Genomic DNA, 23,144 nt, shown 5'->3' with positions numbered 1-23,144 from the left:
GTGATGCACTCAATCAGAACAAACAAGGCCAGGGAATACATGATGAACAGTAGGACCCTGAGAAGCACAAAGGATCAGAGGGAATTGGTGTGAATGTCCACCGGTCCCTTAAGGTAGTGGAACAGATAGATACAGTAGTTTCAGAGGCATTGTGATACTTGCTTTTATTAGCCAACGTTTCGAGTTTAAGACCAGGGAGGTTACACTGGAACTGTATAAAACGTTGGATAGGCCACAGCAAGGGTATTGTGTGTAGTTCTGGAATCCACATTGTTGAATGGATGTGAATACACTAGACTGGGTGCAGAGGAGGTTTACCAGGATGTTGCCTGAGCTGGGAAGTTTTAGTTACGCACAGAGTATTAAACTGGCTTGTTTTCCTTGAAGCAAAAGAGACTGGAAGAGGGACATGATTGAGATGTATAAAACTGTGAGGGGCATATATAGGGTAGACATGAAGAAACTTTTCCCCTTGGTGGAGGGACCAATGACCAGGGGTCACAGATTTAAAGTAAAAGTATAGAGGGAATGTTTTCACCCAGAGGGTGGTGGGAATTTGGTAGTCACTGCCTGTATGGGTAGTAAAGGGAGAAATTCTCATACCATTTAAGAATTTAGATGTACACTTGCAATATCAAGCAAACAATGCCATGGGCCAAGTGCTGGAAAGTGGGATTAAAACAGGTCGAATTTTGATCGTGCAGACTCGATAAGCCAAAGGGCATTTTTCTATGCTGCAGAATCTATGACTCTTTGAATCTCTGGCTAAAGAAATGAACATCAGGAAGTCAATGTCCCTACCCTTGCTTCCAGCCATCAAGACCCCTCTCTATGACCCCCAACCCGAGAAACCAAACCCCACCCTCCCAATCGCTTGACTTTGTCCTGATCTTTTCTGAGCCTGAGGCCCAATGGTGGTTTCATTGCTTTTTGTTTGGTTTATGGCTCAGATAGCCTTTGTTGGAATAAGGAGTCTGGGTCTCATGCCAATTCTCCAACCAGTAGGCAAGTCCTCAGACACCTCAAGAAGAGTGCAGATAGACAACAAATCCAAATTCATCCTATTCCCCCAGTACAGAGGAAATCTGCATGGACCTATGCAGGCATGGACTATTTTGACAATACTGGCATTAGTTGCTTCAAGACTTACAAAATTGAAGGCACATATTTTTTACAAATTGACTTTTATGTTATAACTTTATTCTAATGATTTGTCATCTACTTTTGGAGAAAATGTTTTGATTGAATTTGCTTCAATTACGATCCTACTAAAAATTCCTGTAATGTCTAGTTAATCCAAAAACTGCTTCAGTGCATAAATCAATGAGGCTTTTTAGCCAGGCCAAGCTGAAATTTTGCACATTCTGCATCTAATAGATATGTCTCCTTAATATTAGGGATGCTTTTCTGGCCAATATTAAAGGACTTAAATTATTCACTGCCTTCCACTAACAATGAATTTACAGTCCAGTAACATTCATCAATGATTTCATGAAAAGGTATGCATTCAGAAGATTTATTTTTGCCTTCTTTAATCTCTGTGCTCTATCATCATTTATGATTCCAATGTTCAGATCTTGAATGGTGATCTAAGCACTTGCTCTGTTTGTGCCTGTGTCACAAGTACACATCATCACTGAACTTCAGGCAGGTACTATAAGACAAAGTACTTTGTCAGCATGCACGAGTTATATTTGTCACATGAACCAAGAACCACATCATTATTTTCTTAGATAGCAATGACTTCAGCTTTGATACTTCAAATCCAGGGTGACCATGCCCCTCTCTCCCCACAATGTCATCCAAGGATTTCACAAAGACTACTGGTTTTTGTTTACTTTTTACAGAGAAGCTGTGGTTTTCGATCTCCTGAATCAGGGGTATATTTTCCCACATGTTGTTGTTTCAGATTGCAGATTTGCAGTTCAGCAGTAGAACCCACTTGGCTTCTTCTCACCTGTTACTGGGATGAAGCACCATATTCCCCTTTCTCCACACTATGGAAGCATTGAGCTTTGTAAGATCACAATGTAAAGTGGTAGTGCTTCATTCATCAACATCTTTATTCTTAAGCACTTGTTTGAAAAGTACTGGAAAGGCATTAACTGTCAAGAAAGTATTGGTTTGTAGGATGCAAGCAATGCTCCTATTATCATCTGATTTAAGTTTGTGAGTAACTAGTTCAACAATGGATCCTTTTTGCTTTATTTCATATATGGCACTAGGCCGAAGTACAGTCAGCCCTTTTGTCCATTGCACTTTGTACCTGATCTGCTAATTTTACAATGCAGGATAGAAGGATCATCCTCTTGACTTTCTTCATCCTTAAGCTTTTGGTTGAAGGTCATAGGTAAAGGTTACAACTATCAAGTGAGCTCTTGACTGTGCATTACCAGCATCAGAAGTGTAGTAGTCACTGTCACATTTTCTTGAGTAGATTAATTGCCAGGTTGGGTAAAGTGCCATCCTAGTACAGTTCATATTTGCATATGGTTTGATATCTGCCCCAACCTTTGGTCACATTGTATAAGACTGATCTAGCCTTGCAACATTTTGCTTGATTTTCATTCTTGATTTTCAATTTGTCAGAGATCTTTTCCATACTTTCCAAATCACAATTAAAAGTAATGACATGCTTCTTTAGAATTTGTGACAGATCAGTCTCAGAATCTGATGAACAATTTAGTTCAGCCCAGTTGAATTTGATTTTCTCCATTCACATTCTTTCCAATAAAACTGGAAAGTTTCCTTTGACAACACAAAGGACAAATCCTCAGACTGATCTTATAACTCAATATTGACATTATTACAACGTTGAAAAAGTACCATTTTACCTATGTTCTTTGGACAATTTCTACTTTTTGTTAAAAAAAAAATGTTTTTCTCGTCAACCTGTTCAGAGATGTTACTCTACACCTCTGGAGCAAGTGGGACTGGAACGCAGCCCCCTCCCCTGGTCCAGTGGTATGGACACTACCACTGTGCCACATGAGCCCGAGGACAAATTTTAAGGGTTGCAGCATCATGTGGCTGAACTGCTTCTGATACACACTTTCAGGCATCAATGAAATACCTCCATTCTTCCCAGTTTGCCTTTCAGTAAGGGAGTGACACCATACCACTTGGTGTTGCCAGTAACAGCCAGTGTATTTGATAACAGCTCCTCTTCACCCTTTTTGCACTGGGTCGCTTTTCTTCTCACTGTATGGTTTCTATGTTTTGGCTGTACATTGTTAATGTTTCTTCCTCAAACACAGCCATTGACTGTGCCCTTTGTAGTAAATGAAACAAGGTCAGCCAGTTGGATCTCATAGAATATGAGTTCACTGATTGGACCAGGTTAACATCCCAATCAGGACGTCCTGGCTGACAGTTATGAACATGTGTGTGTGGAGTGCATTATTTCTCCCTCCAACTCTATTTTGATTTAGTCCCTACCCTCCCCCTCACTGTTTTGATCACACAGCACTGTCCTTTGATGTGAAGGGCAGTGTTTGTCACTGGCCACCTGGGTGTTTTCCTATCTTCCTGGTGGTGGAATTTGAATAAAGATTCGTGCACTTTGTGTCTTTCACTGTGTCTCACACCTGCACACACACACCATGGGTGCTGGGGAAAAAATAAGCACTACTGCACTTAGGTGGTAGTGTGGGGGGTAGAGAAAAAAAAACAGAAGTAATTAATAATAAAAAAGGAAAGAAAAAAATAAACAGGGGGTCACACCTGCACAAAACATAAACAGGAGTGTTGCATTATTTCTCCAAAAAAAAAATGAACATGTGTGTCAGGGGCTCTGTTCACTCCAGGAGCCAGCTCTGTGCTAGCTGGACCAGTGTCATCCACATTTAAATAGAAGGTGATTGGTGACAGGAGTCTGGCCTTTGTGGAGTTATTTAACCTATTTTGCTGCAGTTTCTGCATACAGCTTCTTCATACTGCAATTTGCTGTTGTGTGACCCTGCTTTTTCACACCAATGGCACTTTTGAGTCTGCATCGCTGCTTGTCTCTCAGCCACCATTTTGTGAACTCTCTCAGCCACCATTTTCGAAGGGTTCTGAAGAAGGATCACTGGTCCCAAAACATTAACTCTGCTTTCTCTCCACAAACACTGCCAGACCTACTGAGTTTTTCCAGCTATTTCTGATTTTGCTCACCATTATTCTGGTTGCATTATAGAATCTGAACCTTTCAGCAATCACCACGGTTTTGGTGAAAAATGGTTCAGTAGGATTCCTGTTATTTCTGCACAACTTTTGGAATCCAGCTTCTCTTGCTGTACCAGATTCCTCATAATACTCAAGGACCCAGGGATGACACTGTCTGCTGCAATTTTAATAGATTGAAAAAGACCACAGAAATGCTGTGTAGGAGTTGCAGCTCGCTATATTGTCATCATACAGTCCTTTGTACCAACTTTTCCCACCTTTATTTTTACAATGGGAAGGACCAACCATGAAAGATTTGGCACCTTGTTTCTTTCCATATAAAACAAACTATTCCTGAGGTTGCCTGATCCTTTCCAAACCTATAACCCTAACACATATTTCCCTCCATGTCGGATCGTCGTTATTCAATGGTCCCTCACCATGGTACATGTGGCAAGCTTCTTCTACCAGGCTCATCTCTTTTGTTCTGACGATCTGAGCTTTTTTTTTTGAGGAAGGGACAATGTGGCCAATACAATGGGCTGAATGATCTACTGCTGTGTCATCAGGGTTTATTTGGACATAGGTAAAAGGCTCACTGATGTGAGTTGTGCTGTTGTGTGGGAGAGGAACTGCGAAGAAGGTGGACAGATGGAAGAAGAAAGAGTGATGTGCTCAGGTTCATGTGGGGCATCATCCCTGGGTGAATTTTTTTTCCCCTCACGAACTGTACCTGATTCGATGCAGTGATGACGCTTTTGATTTCATTTCTTCTTTTCAACTACATGCCTCTGAGATCAGTAGTGAGATCCATGATTTTGCTTCTTTTCAACAAATTTTATACTCATGGCCAATTACCAAAGCTTTATTATATAAGGTGTCCACTCTGCAGACAGCAAGATTAAACTGACCTGTGGCCGATGTTGGACATCAGGTAACCAGACCCTTAAAAGGATAACCCACCAAAACTTGTGAAATACACAACATTGCTTATCTCTCTTTCTCTTCCTCCCTGGAGAACGGTCAATCTTCAAGCTATATTTATACCCTTCTCTCCTCCTGACAAACATATAACAACCAGCCACAAGTACTAATGATACTTGAATCTTGTATTTACAAGTGGTGTGCTCAGGATCATTTGTATTATGCACAAATTGTTTAGTAATAAACAAACATATCAACGGGATAATCTTTACTTGCAAAATTTCTGGAATCACATTATTGTATGTGCCTGTAGAATTAAAAATCATTCTCAAATTGTACATGATATCTGAAATGTCCATTAATGGTGTAGAAGTTATGGTTTTTAAATACACTCTTTAATTATTCAGTAGATAAATACATCATGTAATGTGGTGCTAACCAGAAAATCAGCTTGAGTGGTATGGTTTGAGGGATAAATATTAGCTAAGATTCCAGTGTAACACCCTCATTATTTTCAAATAATGTCACAGGATTTTCCTCATCCAATCGGAGAGAACAGATGGAATTTCAATACAATAGGTGCTCAAATCCCTGCAGCAGAGTTTGAACCCACAATCTTCTGAATTAGAGATGAGCGTGCTCCCATTGAACCAAGATTTACGATTTTACTTTCACACATGAAAAATACAGTCATGGCTGTGCAGTTGAAAAACTGATCTAAAACCTAGAACCATATCAAAGCATAATTCGCCATCTTTTAAGAGAAGAAAAGAGAAAGGTAACAGGAATTGGGAAAGTCAGGAAAGAGGGGGCTGACCTGTTGACATCCAGACAGAAAGTTTTGATGTAAACCATTTTTTTCAAGTCAAGACCAAGATCCCATGGGGTCCTAATGAAATTATTCAGCTTACTTTGGACCATATTGTATGCACTTCTGTGCATTCTCAATGCAATTACTTTAAAATTATTTCTTATGACTTCCTCAAGGATACATTACTATCATGTAGTATAATGTTATGAAATGAATATGTACCAAATGAGGCTTTCAAGCAGCAAAAGTATTGCCAGAATGCCTAGCATGTGCATCAGAAGGCTTGCTTTAGCCAGACTACTATCACACAGCGTACCCGTTTCCAGTGGAGTAATACACTTGCCCTTTCACAATGCTCTAATTCCAACTTTGAAGGGCATAAGTTGATACCCACAATTTGCTAAGCTGATATACAAATCATTGTTCACTGATAACAAGGAGACACTGCACATGTCAGGAATCTTGCCACACTAGAAGCAATAAAAATCACATGAACCATCTTCCATGGGCTCTTCTTTAGTGCTTCCAAGTAGCAGATTTAAAAACATCTCTGACCAAGTTTATGATCAATGTGTCTTCCTTAACAACGGTTAGTAAGGCAGGAAGCAGCAGTGGAATGGGACAGAATTGTCATCAAAGGATTAATATATTACCCAAGTATTCTAATTTGTAGTTTCTGAAATCTGTTCAATTTCTTACCTTGTGTACATTATCAATAGTGATTGCTTTGGAGGTATTAGATCGCAGAAAAATTATACAAACACCAGTGAGTGCCACATCTTTCCCCTCAGTCACAAATATTTTTGGTTTCTTGCCTCGCCCAGTATTCGGATTTGTTCCTGCTCCAAGAAGGCCTATGGGCCCTGGAAAAGAAGTTGACAATAAATTTATCAAAAGTATTCACTGACATCAATCACTTCTTGCTGTTTGAGATATTTCTGGACAGTAGCCTCAAATATGGGCCCCTTACTAAAGAGAGAGTGTCCCAGACTAAAAACGCCCTCATCTCCAATCTGAGAATTTCCTGACCAGTGCAAATAAAGTCCATTTGGGATATGGACCTCAGTTTTAGGCTCACTCACATAGATCGCAAAATGCCTGAATTAACTTCTACTCATCTTACAAAGAAGGCAGTTGGGAATATTACAGAATGTCTTCTCAGGCTTTGATCACAACATTTTGCAGTGGGAAACCTATCCCAGCAATCACAACCTCCATCAGCTGGCAAATGCCTGAAAAGTACCCTTCATCCCAAAAGGACACAGCAGTAAACGTGCAAATGGCACATACTGATCCAACTTGCTTTGAACACTTCAAAATTGACCTCAAGTACATTCATTTTCAAGTTTTTTTTGTTTATTGGCTTTTCTCTTTAGGCTAACAAGGATACCAACCAGTACCTCATAGATGCAGTGATTTCCCATGACTTCACATATTTTGGCAGGGCAAGGTGCTGAACTTTCAAAGTAAATGAAAAGGTTTCTGGTGATCACCTAATTCACAATTATATTTTTTGACCATTAGAAAACATAAACATTCTCATTCCTGCCATCTGTGAGATGCAGAGTCTGAGACACAGATGAAATGAGATCAAGACACCAAACGTAAAATTTACTACAATTCCTTAGAAATTCACAGACCAGTGTCTTTAAGCACATGACATTCCTCCATCAACAACAATGATACCAAGGGCCTATTTTCATGACTAAGCAGTAACAGGCTGACGTTCTCATCCCGGTCAACAAACCATTTGGTAATTGCTACAAACTTTCCTGTTTCAGTTGTGAGTCTGCTTGTAATGCACAAATCAGGGTCTTATTACACCATAATATTCTTCTTCCCAAAAACCTGTTGAAGTACCAATGCATTAGGTAGAGCATACATTCCTTAAATTTATAATGAGCAGAGAGTAGGCTAACCAATCCAAAAGAATTATAGCAAGCCACTCATCAAAATAGAAATGAATATCATAAGAATTTGTTTAGGGTGAGGAAAAGCATGAAATTCCATCCACCCAGAAACTTACTATTTTCTTCTTATTATTTCTAAACCGTTTATTGTAAAATTTCTCACACTAACCTCACACCTGACAGCAAAGTACCTGCAATCTCTCATTTTGTTTAATTCATTCATGGGATGTGGCATCACTGGGAAGGCCAGCATTGTTGCCCATCTGTAATTACTTGTGAAAAGGTGGGGATGTGCTGCCTGCTTGAACCGCTACAATCCATCTGGTATGAAAATGCACACATTATTGCTACAAAACACATTTTCTTGTAATCTGTTTATTGACTGGACCTACCAGATGTACACAGGTGACAAGACAGGTAAATGGGTGGCGGCATGGTGGCTCAGTAGTTAGCACTGCTGCCTCACAGCGCCAGGGACCCAGATTCGATTCCAGCCTCAGGTGACTATTTGTGTGGAGTTTGCACATTCTCCCCCTGTCTTCATGGGTTTCCTCCAGGTGCTCCGGTTTCCTCCCAGAATCCAAAGATGTGTAAGTCAAGTGAATTGGCCCTGCTAAATTTCTCATAATGCTCCGGGCTGTGTTGGTTAGGTGCATTAGTCAGTGTTAAATGTAGAGTAATAGGGTAGGGGAATGGGTCTGGGTGGGTTACTCTTCAGAGGGTCGGTGTGGACCTGTTGGGCCAAATGGCCCGTTTCCACACAGTAGGGATTCTATGATACTATGAAAGATCTAGAGTGTGTCAGGAAATACTTCTAAGAGCAGTATGTTACTGAACTTGCCCAGGAACAAACTATTTTAAATCTAGCAATGTGCGCTACGGTAGCTTTAACAATATTCTTGCGGTTAAGTGTCCCCCGAGGAGGGTGATATTGTATCATAGCAGAATTTCAAATTCAGGTTTAGGAACAGCAACTTGATGAGAAAGATGAACCACTAGAATTAACAAAGGCAGTCAAGGAGTATCTAAACAAAAGCTAATTCATACAAAGTGGCGAAAATTAGTGGTAAACTAGAGGATTGGGAACTTTAGGCACATCAAGTAGTTCCACAACTGCATGTCAGTTATACACCATAGTCTGGTTTTTGAGAAGTTTATTCTGTACCTCTGAGAACTTGAACAAGTGATAGCTTGGCAGGTTTCTTTTAGCTTGGCTTCCCATCAGGATCTCTGTCGACAATGGTAAACCCACAGAGCAGGTTTGCTTCAGGGATTAAAATCCTTTTTACCAGCCCATCCCTACTACACAGAGGGCAGTTAAGAGTCAACTACATTGCTTTTGGTCTGGAGTCATATACTGAGGCAGATTTCCTTCCCTAAAGGAAATTAATGAATTACATTTTCCCCCTATAATAATGAACAGTGGTTACATATTGCCATTAGGCTACATTTGTATTCCAGACTTTTTCATTGTGTTTAAACATCAGTATTAAGGAGGGATTTGAACTCATGTCCCTGGAACATTAGCTTGGGTTCTAAATTACTAGCCCAGTGATATTATCACTACACCAGCACAGTGAAGGTGTGGATATATAATTCCAAGTCACGATGGTGTGCGGCTTGGAGAGGACCTTGCAGGTCGTAGTGTATTTATGAATCGGCTGCCCTTGTCTTTCCACATGGTAGAGGTTAGAGGTAAGGAGAGTCTGAACAAGTTGTTGCAGGTATCTTGAAAATGGTATATACTGCAGCAACAATGTGCTCATAGTGGAGAGAATGAATGTTTAACATGGTCAATAAGGCGAAAATCAAATAGCTGCTTTGTTCTAAAAATGTCTTCTTTGGTGTTGTTGGAGTTGCATTCATCCAGGCAAATGGAGAGTATTCCATCAAACCTGACTTTGCCTTGTCAGTTGTAGGCAGGTTTTGCGGTAAGTCAGGAGGTGAGTCACTCACTGCAATATTCCATCCTTTTGTAACCACAGTACCTAAATGACTGGTCCAGTCAATGATAACCTCCTCAATGATGATTATGGTGGGAGGGGGGGGGGGGGGTGTTGTTTGGAATCTGCAGTGGTCAAAGAAAGTTGGTCAGATTCTCTGTGTTGGAGATGAGTCTTCACATGGCACTTAGGAGGAATGATGTTACTTGTCACTTGTCAGCCCAAGCTTAAATGTTGCTCAGGTCTTGAGAATAAACAAACAAAACAATCACTGGCCAGGTGGGATTTGTCTTTTTTTTTGTGGGCAGGGCATATCTGGGCAACTTTTGACATTGTTGGGTGGGCCCTACTGTTTTAGTTGCAATGGAACAGCTTTTCATGATAAGGATAGCTAGTTCTGAAGTACCAGTATTCAACACTACAATCAGGATATTGTCATGGCCCATAGCTTTTACATCTCATGATTCAGCCTTTTCTTCATGCCAGGAAAAGTGTATCAAATTAGCTGTATAATTTACATTGCTGGAGAAGTAGTTGGAAGTCTATCATTCTATTCAAATTGCCTGAAGACTGTTATCTCTGATGCAAGGATTCTTATGAGGTAGCTGCTATGGATCACTTACTCAGCATTTCTGGCTGAAAATAGTTAGAAATATCACAGCTTTGACTTACACTATGACATAGAAAAAGTGAGGTGTGTAGATGCTGGAGGTCAGAGTCGAGAGCGTGGCACTGGAAAAGCACAGCAAAGTCAGGCAGCATCCGAGGGGCAGGAATCAAAATTTCGGGCATAAGCCCTTCATCAGGAATCAGCTCCTTCTGATGAAGGGCTTACGTCCGAAACATTGTTTCTTCTGCTCCTCGCATGCTGCCTGACATGCTGTGCTTTTCCAGCACCACACTCTCAACTTATACTAAGACTTGCTGCGCTCCCCAATCATTGGGGATCAGGATATTGTGGAACATCTTTCGCTTGTTAGTTGTTTAATTGTCCATTACCATTTACAAACATAACTGGCAAGAATGCAGACCTTTGATTTGATCAGTTTAATGTGTGATTACTTTGCTCGATTACATGCAGCTTTCACTGTTTCACGTGTAGGTAGTCCTTTGGTGTAGTTTCACCGGGTTGGCACCTCATTTTTAAGCTAGCCTTAGGTTCCTCACAGAATGATCTCCAGCATTCTTTACAAAACTAAGGTTGATCTCTGATCTTAATGCTATGCCAGAACAAGAGAAATTAAGCCGTTAGGTTATTAGTTGTGGCTAAACACAATCCTGCTACAACTGATGGTCCACACCTTATAAATGTCAGTTTTGTGTTGTTAGATCTATTCCAGATCTATCCCATTTAGCACGATGGTATTGGCTCACAACATAATGGAGCCTGTCCTCTGTGTGAAGACCAATCTTTTACCAAAACAGTCATGGCCAGATACATCAGTGATGGGTTAGCTGGTAAAGGTGAGGTCAATGGCAATTTTTCTTTCATCACCATGGATCCATTTGAGAATAAATGTCCTTCAGGACTTAGCTAGTTAAGTCAGCAGTGGTGCTATGACAAAGAGTCATGTTGACTTGAAAATGTCGCTTGCTTTCTCGCCATGGATGCTGCCTGACCCGCTGTGATGAAGACTTTTTTTTGTTTTCAGCTCAGATTCCAGCATCTGCAGTAATTTGCCCCTCTCAGCAAGGATATTTCCTGCTCATTACCACCAATCACCCTCTCTCGGCTGATGAATCAGTGCTCCTCCATGTTGAATTTCATTCAGAAGAAGAAATGAAGGTAGCACCATACGTTTCAATTGTGTGGCTCTTTTGTGATTTCTCCCAATGAGAAAGCACTCCAATACCATAAACTTATTTAAAATTTAGTCACCAGATGACAGAAGCCGGAATACCAGTTAAAACTGAAATTGTAAATTGATCCCTTCAAAAACATTTTCATGCTGTTAATAACCTGCTCTGCCAGTTGTGTTCATACTACATTTAATATACTACATGTTAAATTTCAAGTTCACAACAGTCAGAATGTATAAAACCTATTTGATTCAAATAATTTATTTGCAGGAAAATAGTGAAACCATTTTGAGATTGAACTTAATGAAAATTGAGCAGCATATAAATGGAACAGGCGATCAATTTATAATCAACAATTTTGTGGTATCAACAAAGGTAAATATCATTCACATTGCACTGAATATCAATTATATTATCCTGCATGAGCAGGATTTTCTATGAAGTAAGTTTTAAAATGTGATAAGTTTTTGGATTAAATATCATGAGCAGGATTTCATGGTAACTTGCCAGGTAATTATCGGTGGTAAGGACCAGATGTTAGGATGAAAATGATTTGAATACAATTTTATCCAATGTAACAGCAGATTTCCTTCCATTATCTCTAACAGAAGGATAGTTTTAACAACTTAAAAATCTAACTATTTATTCAAAACCCAGATCGCGCACCAGCACAGCTGTCAGTGTCATTTTGACAACGATAATCCAGCAACCATCAAGGTTAAGTTTTCTGGTGCTAATTTAATTTGACAATTTACCAAAGTGAAATGTGAACTGCTAACATACTGGTTGCTACCCAATGCAATAAGCACAGCACTACATAAATGATGCATATAGCTGATCCACAGGATCTTCAGAGAGAGGGATATAATACTAAGCAGGACAACAGGGAATTGTAAAGTTTGATGCCTGTGTGAAAACAATACTTCTCAGTTGTACTAAAAACTCAACTACAATCATGTTTTCTGAACAAGAAAAAGCTCACGGTACCTTAACAAGTTTATCTCAGCAGCAACTGAATCATACAGATTAAAGATCCCTTGTTTACTTCCAGTTAGCTCTTTTCAACAGGGAAATGGTGGGTGGCCTCATCATTTCTGGCTTTGGAAGAGGAAAACTGACCTCTGTGATGATGCTGCTCCTTTAATAAAGTTAGGTTGTCCTTGGATTTTTTTCAGAGGGATTGTTAACACATAGATTCCAAAATGTCTGGGTTTACCTACTTGAAGAAACTTTTAAGTTTTTAAACAACACTTGTACAATGAAAGGGGAGTGGCCAGTTCTCTCAGCTCAGCTTTTCTCTGGTGTGGTTTAGTTTGTTTTTAGCAAGCAGTCTGGCTGTTGGAAGCTGCTGGTCAAAGCAGCAGCTACATGGAAAAAATACGTCCCATGCTGAATCTCTCTGCCATCTTTCTCTCTCCAGTAAGACCATGTGTTTGATTTTACCCTTTTTTTAACCAAGGGGTCTTTTTGGGAATTGTTGCAGGAATCTGGAACAGTATCATTAAGTTGGGATAGTGTGTTGGGTTTTTGGATAGGTTAAGTTATTCTGTATTCTGTTCTCTTTTGTGTTTCATGCGGTACTCTGCAAATAAATTCTGTTTTGTTTAAAACCGAAGGGTTTTCACCAGCTGCATCCTGGAATATCCACTTTACACCTGCTCAAAATAACTAGAAAAGATAAAGTCTGGGCTACCTTCTTGAAACATTTTGAGGGGGTCTGGCCTGGTCCTGAAGACCTATATTGCTGTTTCCACCCACTAGTAAAACAGTGTTCACACAGAGATGAATTATGAGAAAGTACAGAATTGGATTCAAATATACAGATGCCTCCAATGATCAAATATCCTGCTGATGTCACTGTCATAAATAACAACCACTAAAGACGCAATGTCAAGGGTCAACCAATGCAGTTGGAACTGTATCTCAGCAAAGAGATCACACATTGAGATGATAACAATGCAGAATTCATATGAACCATTATGTTAGACACTTTCAGTGAATTGAATAAGTACTCTAACTGTATTCAACTATCTGAAAGCTGTACAATGTCAAAAATGTCTTATTGAACACAACAATACATTCCAAAAACTCAATGCTAGGCAACAGCTGAACAACATTGTCACTTAGACAGCTTTTTCTGATAATGCATCTTGTTATCAGTGATACAAAAGAAAGAGTATGGAGAAATGCTTTCTAACTCTAAGTCACTCGGCTAAAATAATCAGGGATAGGATTAATTCACTTTATCTTTTACTTGTTTTTGTTACCTGTTTCAGCTGGCTCTATTTCTTGATAATAAAACAAGAGATGAGGAAGTCCTCCTGCAGCAAAAAATGAATCTACTCGTTCAATCTGTAACATTAAAAGAAGCCAAAGAGGCAAAAAATTGTAACTTGTAAATTAACGTGGAAGAACATTTTCTAAACTAGATATTCTCAAATGTAATTTAGTAAATGGAAATCACATTAATTTCAAAAACCAAAAGCACTTTAAGGAAATTGAAAACAGCATTTATTCTATTAGTGATTTTGACCACAGCAAATTGTGCAATTCCTCTTCACATTTGTCAAGTAACAAAGAAAGAACTGCAATATGCATAGCTTTTCACAGCCTCAAAAGTTCTGAAGTGCTTGCAACCAAATGAAGTATTTTGAAAAGCATTGTGGAAAATGTGGCAATCAATCCAAACAGAGGATCATTCTATAAACAGCAATGAAACAAATCACTAGATAATCTTTTAGTGATATTGAGTGAAGGTTAAATATTTGCCAAGAGACTGGGAAAAACTCACAGCTTTTATATGAGATTTTTCTTTTACTTGAGGTGGGGCCACTGATGACAGCTCATCCAAAAGACATCACCTCCAACAATGCATTACACTTTCAAAATAGCACTGAATTCGAACCAAAATTATACTCTCAAATTTTTGCAATGTGACTTTGATCCCTCTCTGCCTGATGTAAAGGTAAAAGTGACACCTACTGAGCCAAAGCTGACACATTTGTAATGTGCACTGTAGATAATACCTTGGCAGAACAGATCATCCATATTTTGAAGAAAGCACCCCATGTTTGTTTATCTACTGTCCTCAGCAGTAGGCAGCATCAGCGCTGTAATTCAGTCAAGCACATTTGACTGACACAAAAAACAAAATTAATTTAACTTTTGAGTCACAAGCTCATAGTGCATTCTTGGCAAACAGCTCAGATATCCATTAGACTGTTAACAGAGCTGAGCCCACAGAAAAACAATGTTGATTGACAGGTCTATAATTTATGCATTGATTTCACAATGTTTATTTACACAAGTTGAACATGTTTGCAGTTTTAGCTGTTGATAGTTTAAATGGTTTGGATGATTGTAACTTTCAATGGGTTATAGTAAAAGGGGGTTTCTTAGGAAATTGAAAACATCTCAATGAATGAGAGCTAATCTCAAAAAGCTTTCTTTCACACATTCTATTTTCACTGTAGGGGTTGGTGGTTCTATATAGTGTATATTCTATGAATGAACATAGAAGTACTATAGTAATGACATGGGGGCATGAAGGGCTAAAGGGTGGGTGAAGGGTCATAACTTGGCATGAGGGGTGAAAGAGCTTAGGAGGAAGTGGGTTACTTGGAGTGCAGCATAGCTTAACCCAAAGGGTATTAGGGGTGATAATGATGAGTGAAGAACTGAGATGCCATGAGCATGAGGTTCCATGGGATCATGTGAGAGCATTGCTAGGCATGGGGGGATTCATAAGACATCTTGCACTTACATGTCAGGAGGTTTCCTCATGCAGACCATGGTTCATAAAACTGAGAAGATGTCGTGAACCATGTCTCTTTGAAAAGCTAGCCTGACAACATAAACTTACAAGTGAGGAACTAGAGTAGGCCACTTCTCTAGTTCAAGCCTGCTCTGCCACTCAATAAGATCATAGCTGATCGATTTTAACCTCAACTGTACATTTCTGCATACCCCCGATAATCTTTTATCCCCTTGGCATTCAGGAATCTACCTGCTTCTGCCTTAAAAACATTTTAAGATTCTGCATCATTGCCTTTCAAGGGTATTCCAAAAACTCACAACCCTCTCAGAGAAAAATGCTTCCTCAACTGTGTCTTAAATGCACCATGTCCTCCAGTTCTGATTGACATAGCAGAAACATCCTTTCCTCATCCACCCAGTCAGGTCCAATCAGGACCTTGTAAAGTTGCAATTAAAGCACCGCTGACCCTTCTAAACTCCATAAGATACAGGCCTGCCTTTCTGCAGAAAGTAAACCAAGTTTGGTCTTGTAAACGTTCTCTGAACTATTTCTAAGGTGTTATCATCTTTCTGCAAGTACAGTGACGAGTATTGTACATAGTAATCCAGATGTAGCCTCACCTGTGCCCTATAAAACTGAAGAATAACCTCTCCATTCTTGCATTCAATTTCACTCTCAATAAAACTATTTGTTTTCTGATTAATTTCTGTACCTGCATGCTATCTTTCACAATTACTGCACTAGGACACAAATTGCTCTGCATCTCAGAACTCAGCAAACACTCAGCATTAAATGCATGTTTCTTTTAAAGTCTTACTGCTAAAGTGGACATTTCCATACTTTCCCACATTATAATCTTTGTCAGATCTTTGCCCACTCACTTAATCTATCTATATCATTTTCAAGACTTATTATGTCTTCTTCACAATTCATTTTCCTACCTACCTTCGTGCCATCAGGAAATTCAGCTACCATACCTTTGGTTCCTTCCTTCATATCATTTACATAAATTGTAAGGAGTTCCAGCCCCAGCACTGACTCATGTGGCACACTACTTGTGAGACCTGCCTGCTTGAAAAAGACCTATTTATTCCCAGTTTCTGCTTCCTGATCTTCAACCAACCTTCTACAATGCCAATGTGTTACCCTCAAAGAACAAAGAAAATTACAGCACAGGAACAGGCCCTTCGGCCCCTCCAAGCTTGCGCCGATCAACATCACAAGCCTTTATTTTCAACAATAACTTTGATATAGCACTTTATCAAATCCCATTGGAAACCTAAGTACCATACATCAACTGGTTCCCCTTTATCCAGTGCACAGGTCACTCCTTCAAAAGGTAGGACACCAAGTTGTCCTGATGGCCACTTTCACTCTTGCATGGGGTGCATGAAAATCCAGACATGCAAATCTACAATGGAAGCTGAAGTGAAAATGATAGAATTCACATCCGATATCCAAAATCTAATAGCCTTGGACTATGCTGGAATTTCAATTTTCTCAGAGTTTGGATTACCTGTTTAAATCATACAAAACTTACTTCCCTTTGACAAAACCAAGTTGGGTCTGCCCGATTACCTTGAACTTATCCAAATGCTGCTTTATGACATCTTTAATAATAGCTTCTAACATTTTTCTTATGTCAGTTGTTAAGCTAATTGGTCTGTAGTTTCCTATTCTCTGCCTCCCTCCCTTCTTGAATAAAAGTTTCATTAGCTATTTTCCAACTTAAAGTAACTTTCCCTGACTCTAATGTTTAAGAATATTAAAACCAACATACCAACAATCACACTGGCTACTTCCTATAAGACCCTCAGATGAAATCTATCAGGACTCGGGCACTTGTCATTTTGCAGTTTCAATATTTTACTCAGTAAAGGTAAAGATAAATTTGCCAAAGTCTTACCACATCATAGAGCTGTTCTCACATTAGACAGAAACGACTGGTGGTGGTTTAACTTGAGGGTCTCCATTTCTTAGGTAGGGGGTAAAGGTCGAAAAGAAGAGTCCATCAGGGTAACCTCAGCCATTGAGGAAATTTACTCAGAACTATCTCTCCGTGATTGTCATTGTCTTGCGATCTCCACTTCTTTCGATTCCTGATTTATAGCTATTTCTGGTGTGTTACCTACAAACTGTTTAATGAAGATCAATACAAAATTTGTATTCAATTCACCTGCCAACTGCTTTCCTCTATTCCTGGTGCCCCAGGGTCATTTCGATAGGACCAACAGTTACTTGGTTAACTCTTTCCTTTAAATATCTGAAAACAATTTTCCCATTTGGTCTTATATTTTAGGTAATATTCTCTCATACTCTAATTTTCCCTGCTTCTTAATCTTTTGGAATTCTTTCCAACTTTTCTTATATTCTACCTAATTTTCTGACCTTCTACCTGTCTTTGACTTTTTAGTTAACCACAGCTAGTGGGCCTGACCCATTTTATGGAATGTATCTATTTTTCACTTTCAGGAATATCTCTTCAAATGTTTGCCTCTGCAATTCTACTGATCTATCCCTAATCTCCATTGTCAATTAATTCACTTTTCATAGCTCTGCTTTCATGCGCTCATAACTGCACTTTTTAAACTCAAAAGTAGTGGTCTTGGACACACAATTTTCTTCTTTAAACTATATGTAAAATTCAATCATATTAAGATCACTGCTATCCAGGAGTGCTTTCATTATGAGGTCAGTCATTAATCCTATCTTGTTGAACAAAGTCAAGTCTAATATAGCTTGATCTCTGGTCGGTGCCACAGGATGCTGGTCTAAGAAACTATCCCAAAACATTCAATGAATTCCTCATTGAAACTACCTTTTCCCAGCTGTTTTTCCATCCATATGTAGGTGTAGATCAAAATCTATGATAATCGCTGTACTCTTTTAGCAAGCTCCTATTATTTCTTCCTTGATACCCTGCTCCAGAATTTCATTACTGTTAAGGGGCCTGTACACAACAATGAAAATTGCAGAGGACTAGGATGTGCCTATCCATGCAATAGAGTCAGTCGGATCAGAAGTGAATGGTGCATACTCACAACCCAAATCGGTAGCACAGTGGTTAGCACTGCTGCCTCACAGCGCCAGAGAACTGGGTTCAATTCTCGCCTCAGATGACTGACTGTGTGGAGTTTGCACGTTTTCCCCGTGTCTGCGTGGGTTTCCTCCGGGTGCTCCGGTTTCCTCCCACAGTCCAAAGATGTGCAGGTCAGGTGAATTGGCCATGCTAAATTGCCCATAGTGTTAGGTAAGGGGTAGATGTAGGGGTATGGGTGGGTTGCGCTTTGGTGGGTCGGTGTGGACTTGTTGGGCCGAAGGGCCTGTTTCCACACTGTAATGTAATCTAGTAAATCAGCCCACACTGGTGCAAATGAGGAACACTAGGAATGATGTGGGAACCACAGAATCAGGTCCTGACTCCTGCATGGAGTGCATGAAAATCCAGGCATGAAATCTACAATGGAATTTAGAGCAAAAATGATAGAATATATGTCTGGCATTCAAAATCAGGGCAAAGACCATGCTGGAGGTTGAATTTTCCTGGATTTTGGATAACCTCTTAAATCATACATTTTCATCACGGTGAGGCTATAGCAAGAAATAAAAGTGGTCGAGGTCATAACAACTTTGATTCGTTCATCACTGAACTCTTTCAGCGCTTTCCCCTAGTCCCAACTATAAGTATTATGGTATTCTTTCATCTTACTGTTGATACAAGATTGACAAAAATAAGTTTTTACAAGTAAAGCTGAACAACAGGTACAAAAGATGGGATATTCCAGTCCCTGAGATGGTTAGGCTGTATCGTCAGCAGGTAGTGAGAGCCCATTTGCAAGCATTTGCTTTCTCACTATGTGTTTGCAAGACTGCGACTGCAGTTTATGAACAATGGTATATTGCAAAACTGGTGCTTTCAGTAGTCAGGTTGAATGCTGTGAAAGGTATCCACTCTGTGATCAAGGTTATTGTTGTTTGTCATAACATAAATTTGGCAAGCATAATGACATATTAACCAAACAGCTGGCACCTATGGCACCTATGTTCAAGAAAACTCAAAGGTGCCCAATTTTTCAATGGGTCCCTCACTCCATGTATAAAGGGATGGTCAGTCAGTGATGAGGGCTATTTCCTCAAAGTCTGGCTCATGCGACCCATCAGGAAACCACACATGAACAAAGGGGAGAGGCAGATGCTGCATATACCTCCACATGGGGCCACTGTAGAGCACACCATAGAGCTCCTTTATATGGGATCCAGATTCCTAGGTTCAGTCAGCTCGTGTAATATAGCATACCCCAGACAGAGGTTTTTTTTTGTTTTATATTTATTCACAGAATGTAAATGCCACTGACTAGACCAGCATTTATTGCCCAATCCTATTGTCCTTGAAAAGGTGCTGGTGAGGTGCCTTTTGAACCACTGCGGTTTGTGCGGTGCAGGTGCTGCTCGGGAAGTAATTCCACGACTTGACAAAAGCAGCGCGGAGGTGATTGGGGGTGTCTTGTGCTAGAATGAGGTGGAAAAGCAGGAGATCTCCTCTGAGGAGGAACTGAACTTGATGCCTCTCACAGCCATCAAGACATCTGCAGCCACATGGATGTATTTCTTTTAATGTTCCCTTTGTTATTGTCCAGCCAGTGCAACCTCTATCTAACATACCACACTGACTTAGAAAACTTTCATTTTGCACTACACAGTACATTTTATTTCTAATGGATAATGTTCTGGGGCCACTCTGGCAGATGCTGAAATTCGAATTCAATCAAGAAAAAACTTGAAATAGTTTATTGTTGCAAAGCAAACCCACACAGTTCATCACTGTCCTTTGGAGAAGGAAATCTGTCATCCTTACCTGGTCTGAGCTACATATGACTCCAGACATGGTTAACTCTTAACTGACTGCTGGTAATCAGCGTTGGACAACAAATGCTGGTCTAGCTAGAAACACCACATCCCATGAATAAATTATAGAAAATTATGATCCGAGAACATTCAAAACCAGAAGGTGTCAGCAAGAACGATACTGTCACCCACATGTTATCCAGTGTTTAACTTGCCTTTCAATAAGCTTGCAATCAAAATAAGTTGACAAGCTGTTGATCACTCCAGGGTCAAAATATATATATTTTCTTCCCCACCAAAACCTCATCTTAACATTCCTTGAGGGCTGCTTTCTAAGTTTCAGGGACTACTTTTCCACTCTCATTAACTACTTCATTAAGCGAGATGTGGTCAGGTACCAATATTAATTTCTTTATTTCCATTGACACAAATAGGTGATTTTGATTTTCAGAAGCAGAAATCATCAATATCCTTAATAATTATCAAACTGCCATGAACTTAAAGCCACAAAATATAAGATAATCTTAAATTTCCCAGACAGCATTGCATTTAAATTAAGCACAACACACAAACTATAAATTAGCAACAAACGTTTTGTTTTCAATAACTGATACAAATTTCATAAAAGTACATAGAGTCATTGAGTCATCTAGCACAGAAGCAGACCTTTCGGTTCAACTAGTCCATGCTGACCATAATCCCCAACTAAATTAGTCCACCTCTGCCTGTGCTTGGTCCATATCCCTCCAAACATTTCTTATTCATGTACTTATCTAAAAGTCTTTTAAACATTGTAACTGCACCCACATCCACCACTTCCTCAGGAAGTTCATTCCACACATGAAACACAATCTGTGTAAAAACACTGCTCCCATGGCTTTTTTAAATCGTTCTCCACTCCCCTTAAAGATAAGCCTGTATTGAAATCACCCACCCTGGTGAAAAGACACCTCCTTATCTATCTTCACCTTATCTATACCCCTCATAATTTTATAAACCTCAATAAGGTCACCCTTCAACTTCCTACAATCCAGTGAATAAAATCCCTATCCAGCCTCTCCTTAAAACCTGAAACTCTCAATTGCCGGCAACATCCTGGTAAATTTCTTCTGAATCCTCTCCAGCTTAATATATCCTTCCAATAATGGGGAGAGCAGAACTGTACATTGAATTACATAGAATTCATTATCTATGAATTCAAGTTTTCCCAGATCCCAATCAGTTATGTATTTCTTTGTTGATAGCCTCCCCACAGCAGTTTCCCTCCATCTCCTTTCGTAGTCAGTTGTTTTTCTTCACCACTCCCTCATATCTAGTCACCTACTTTTTGTCCTGCTTGAGAGACTCTTGCTGCCCCATTATGTCCATGTCCTTTAGGCTAACTCACTTTCAGCCTCAGCCTGTCAGCTTAATAATGACTGCTAACTTTTGACCCATTTCACCTTCCCAGTTCTGTTCATCATTTCGATGTTTCCACAATCACAGGCAGCTTCCCTCCCGCACCAGTGAGTGAGCCTATCAGCAGCAAAATGCTTGGGAGAAGAAGCCTGTTACTAGAGTGGCAGCTCCTTTCAAAGTTTCTCCATTCTATTCCATTATTTTGATTGAATCATGGCAGTGACCACTTTTCATGAGTAACTTGCCATTTGCACAGGTGATTTCACCTGCCACCCCCATGTATTCTGAACTCTGGATTACTCCCATAAACTCATCTGATGGAAGTGACACATCTAAGATGACCACAGCTGTGCTTTAATTCCAGAACAGAAAATTCAAGTCATGAAATAAAAAAGACCAAATTATAGTGTTATAACATCAAGCCACATCATTAATCCCCATACTCAGTTCCTGAAAGTTGGTAACTGAGATGTATGTGGCAAAATAGAACCAGACAGAGTAAATTATCTAAACATTGTAACTGTTGAGCAGCGCCCACACAGAAAAATATATTTGGTTTTTCAACAATATCAGTTTTTTAGACAGCCATTTTTGGGTTACTGCAACTCTCTATATAACCAAAATATACTTCAGTGGAGGTATTTTGGCTGAAGCATAATTTCTATAAGTGTTATTATGGGTCAGAACTTTGATGACTCTGTACCTACTTTACAAGCTTAGTTCAATGGAGTATAGCCTGACTAGCTTACATCCTAACCAACTGCTCCTCATGTCTTACCTGCCAATGCAAGTGTTGCACTGAAGACCACTGTCAGCTCCCATGTGCACCTGACCTCTCCTAATTGCTTCTCATTTTCTCCCTTTAGTGAGTGACACTAAAAATAGCCTAAAAAATTGAATTCCTCTTTTCTAGAGAGTTGCTAGCAAATAGGAATGTGGTCAATATTGGTCAGACATCTGACTGTTGGATCTTTTCTCTCTCGTTCTGAACAAAGTGTATGGTATTATCTTATCCGAGATGTGTGATATACTATTTGGGTTTGTTTGTTGCATTGGTGTTGAATAAAACACTTTGAAACACTGGCTGCAGCAAGACAGTGTCAAACTTCTGAAACCATACTGACCCTGTGAGACGGCGGTCATGATCATTATTCCTCTTGTTAGATCTTGTTTTTAGAAGTCAAAAAAAGGTTTACCTGGGAACCTTCCAGAATGGCATCTTCCACCTCAGTTTTCTCCAGGCCAAGGCATGCGGCCACAACTTCCATAATATAATCATGTTTACCATCCAACTGAGCCCGTTTAGCTTCTTTTTCCTCTTTTAGCTTTTGCTGCAAGAGAAGCAGTTTTCCAGTTACAAAGCCAGCAAGTCTTTTTTACATTACTCCTTCTTCGCAAAGTGCATAATTATACCTTTCTCACTGTTTTGACACCTGTTCTCATTCTAATACAACTCCTACATAAACCGCCAATGACAGTACAAAAGAATAATAAAATTGCAAGTCTCTCGATATAACTAAACTACAAACACCTCCCTCAATTTCAAACAGTATCGTTGCAAAAAAGTGATAGTTCATTGTTCTGCAAATGGATACCCTCATTACCAGTTA

The 23,144-nt window shown here is 39.6% G+C and overlaps 1 protein-coding gene across 1 annotated transcript in view; it reads right to left on the bottom strand.

Annotated features, from left to right (window-relative positions):
• Positions 1 to 23,144, bottom strand: part of dnah5 (dynein, axonemal, heavy chain 5) — a 337,850-nt gene that overhangs the window by 258,942 nt on the left and 55,764 nt on the right. The window contains exons 2-4 of the mRNA XM_043689617.1: positions 22,731 to 22,865; positions 13,802 to 13,886; positions 6,581 to 6,744 (exon numbers count right to left, since the gene is read on the bottom strand). Coding sequence (XP_043545552.1) covers positions 6,581 to 6,744; positions 13,802 to 13,886; positions 22,731 to 22,865 — 384 coding nt within the window. The remainder of the gene's footprint in view (positions 1 to 6,580; positions 6,745 to 13,801; positions 13,887 to 22,730; positions 22,866 to 23,144) is intronic.

This window comes from Chiloscyllium plagiosum, chromosome 5, assembly GCF_004010195.1.
Source record: "Chiloscyllium plagiosum isolate BGI_BamShark_2017 chromosome 5, ASM401019v2, whole genome shotgun sequence".
Classification (NCBI taxonomy): domain Eukaryota; kingdom Metazoa; phylum Chordata; class Chondrichthyes; order Orectolobiformes; family Hemiscylliidae; genus Chiloscyllium; species Chiloscyllium plagiosum.
The sequence above is the reverse complement of the archived record's forward strand: the minus strand, read 5'-3'. Positions and strand labels throughout refer to the sequence as shown.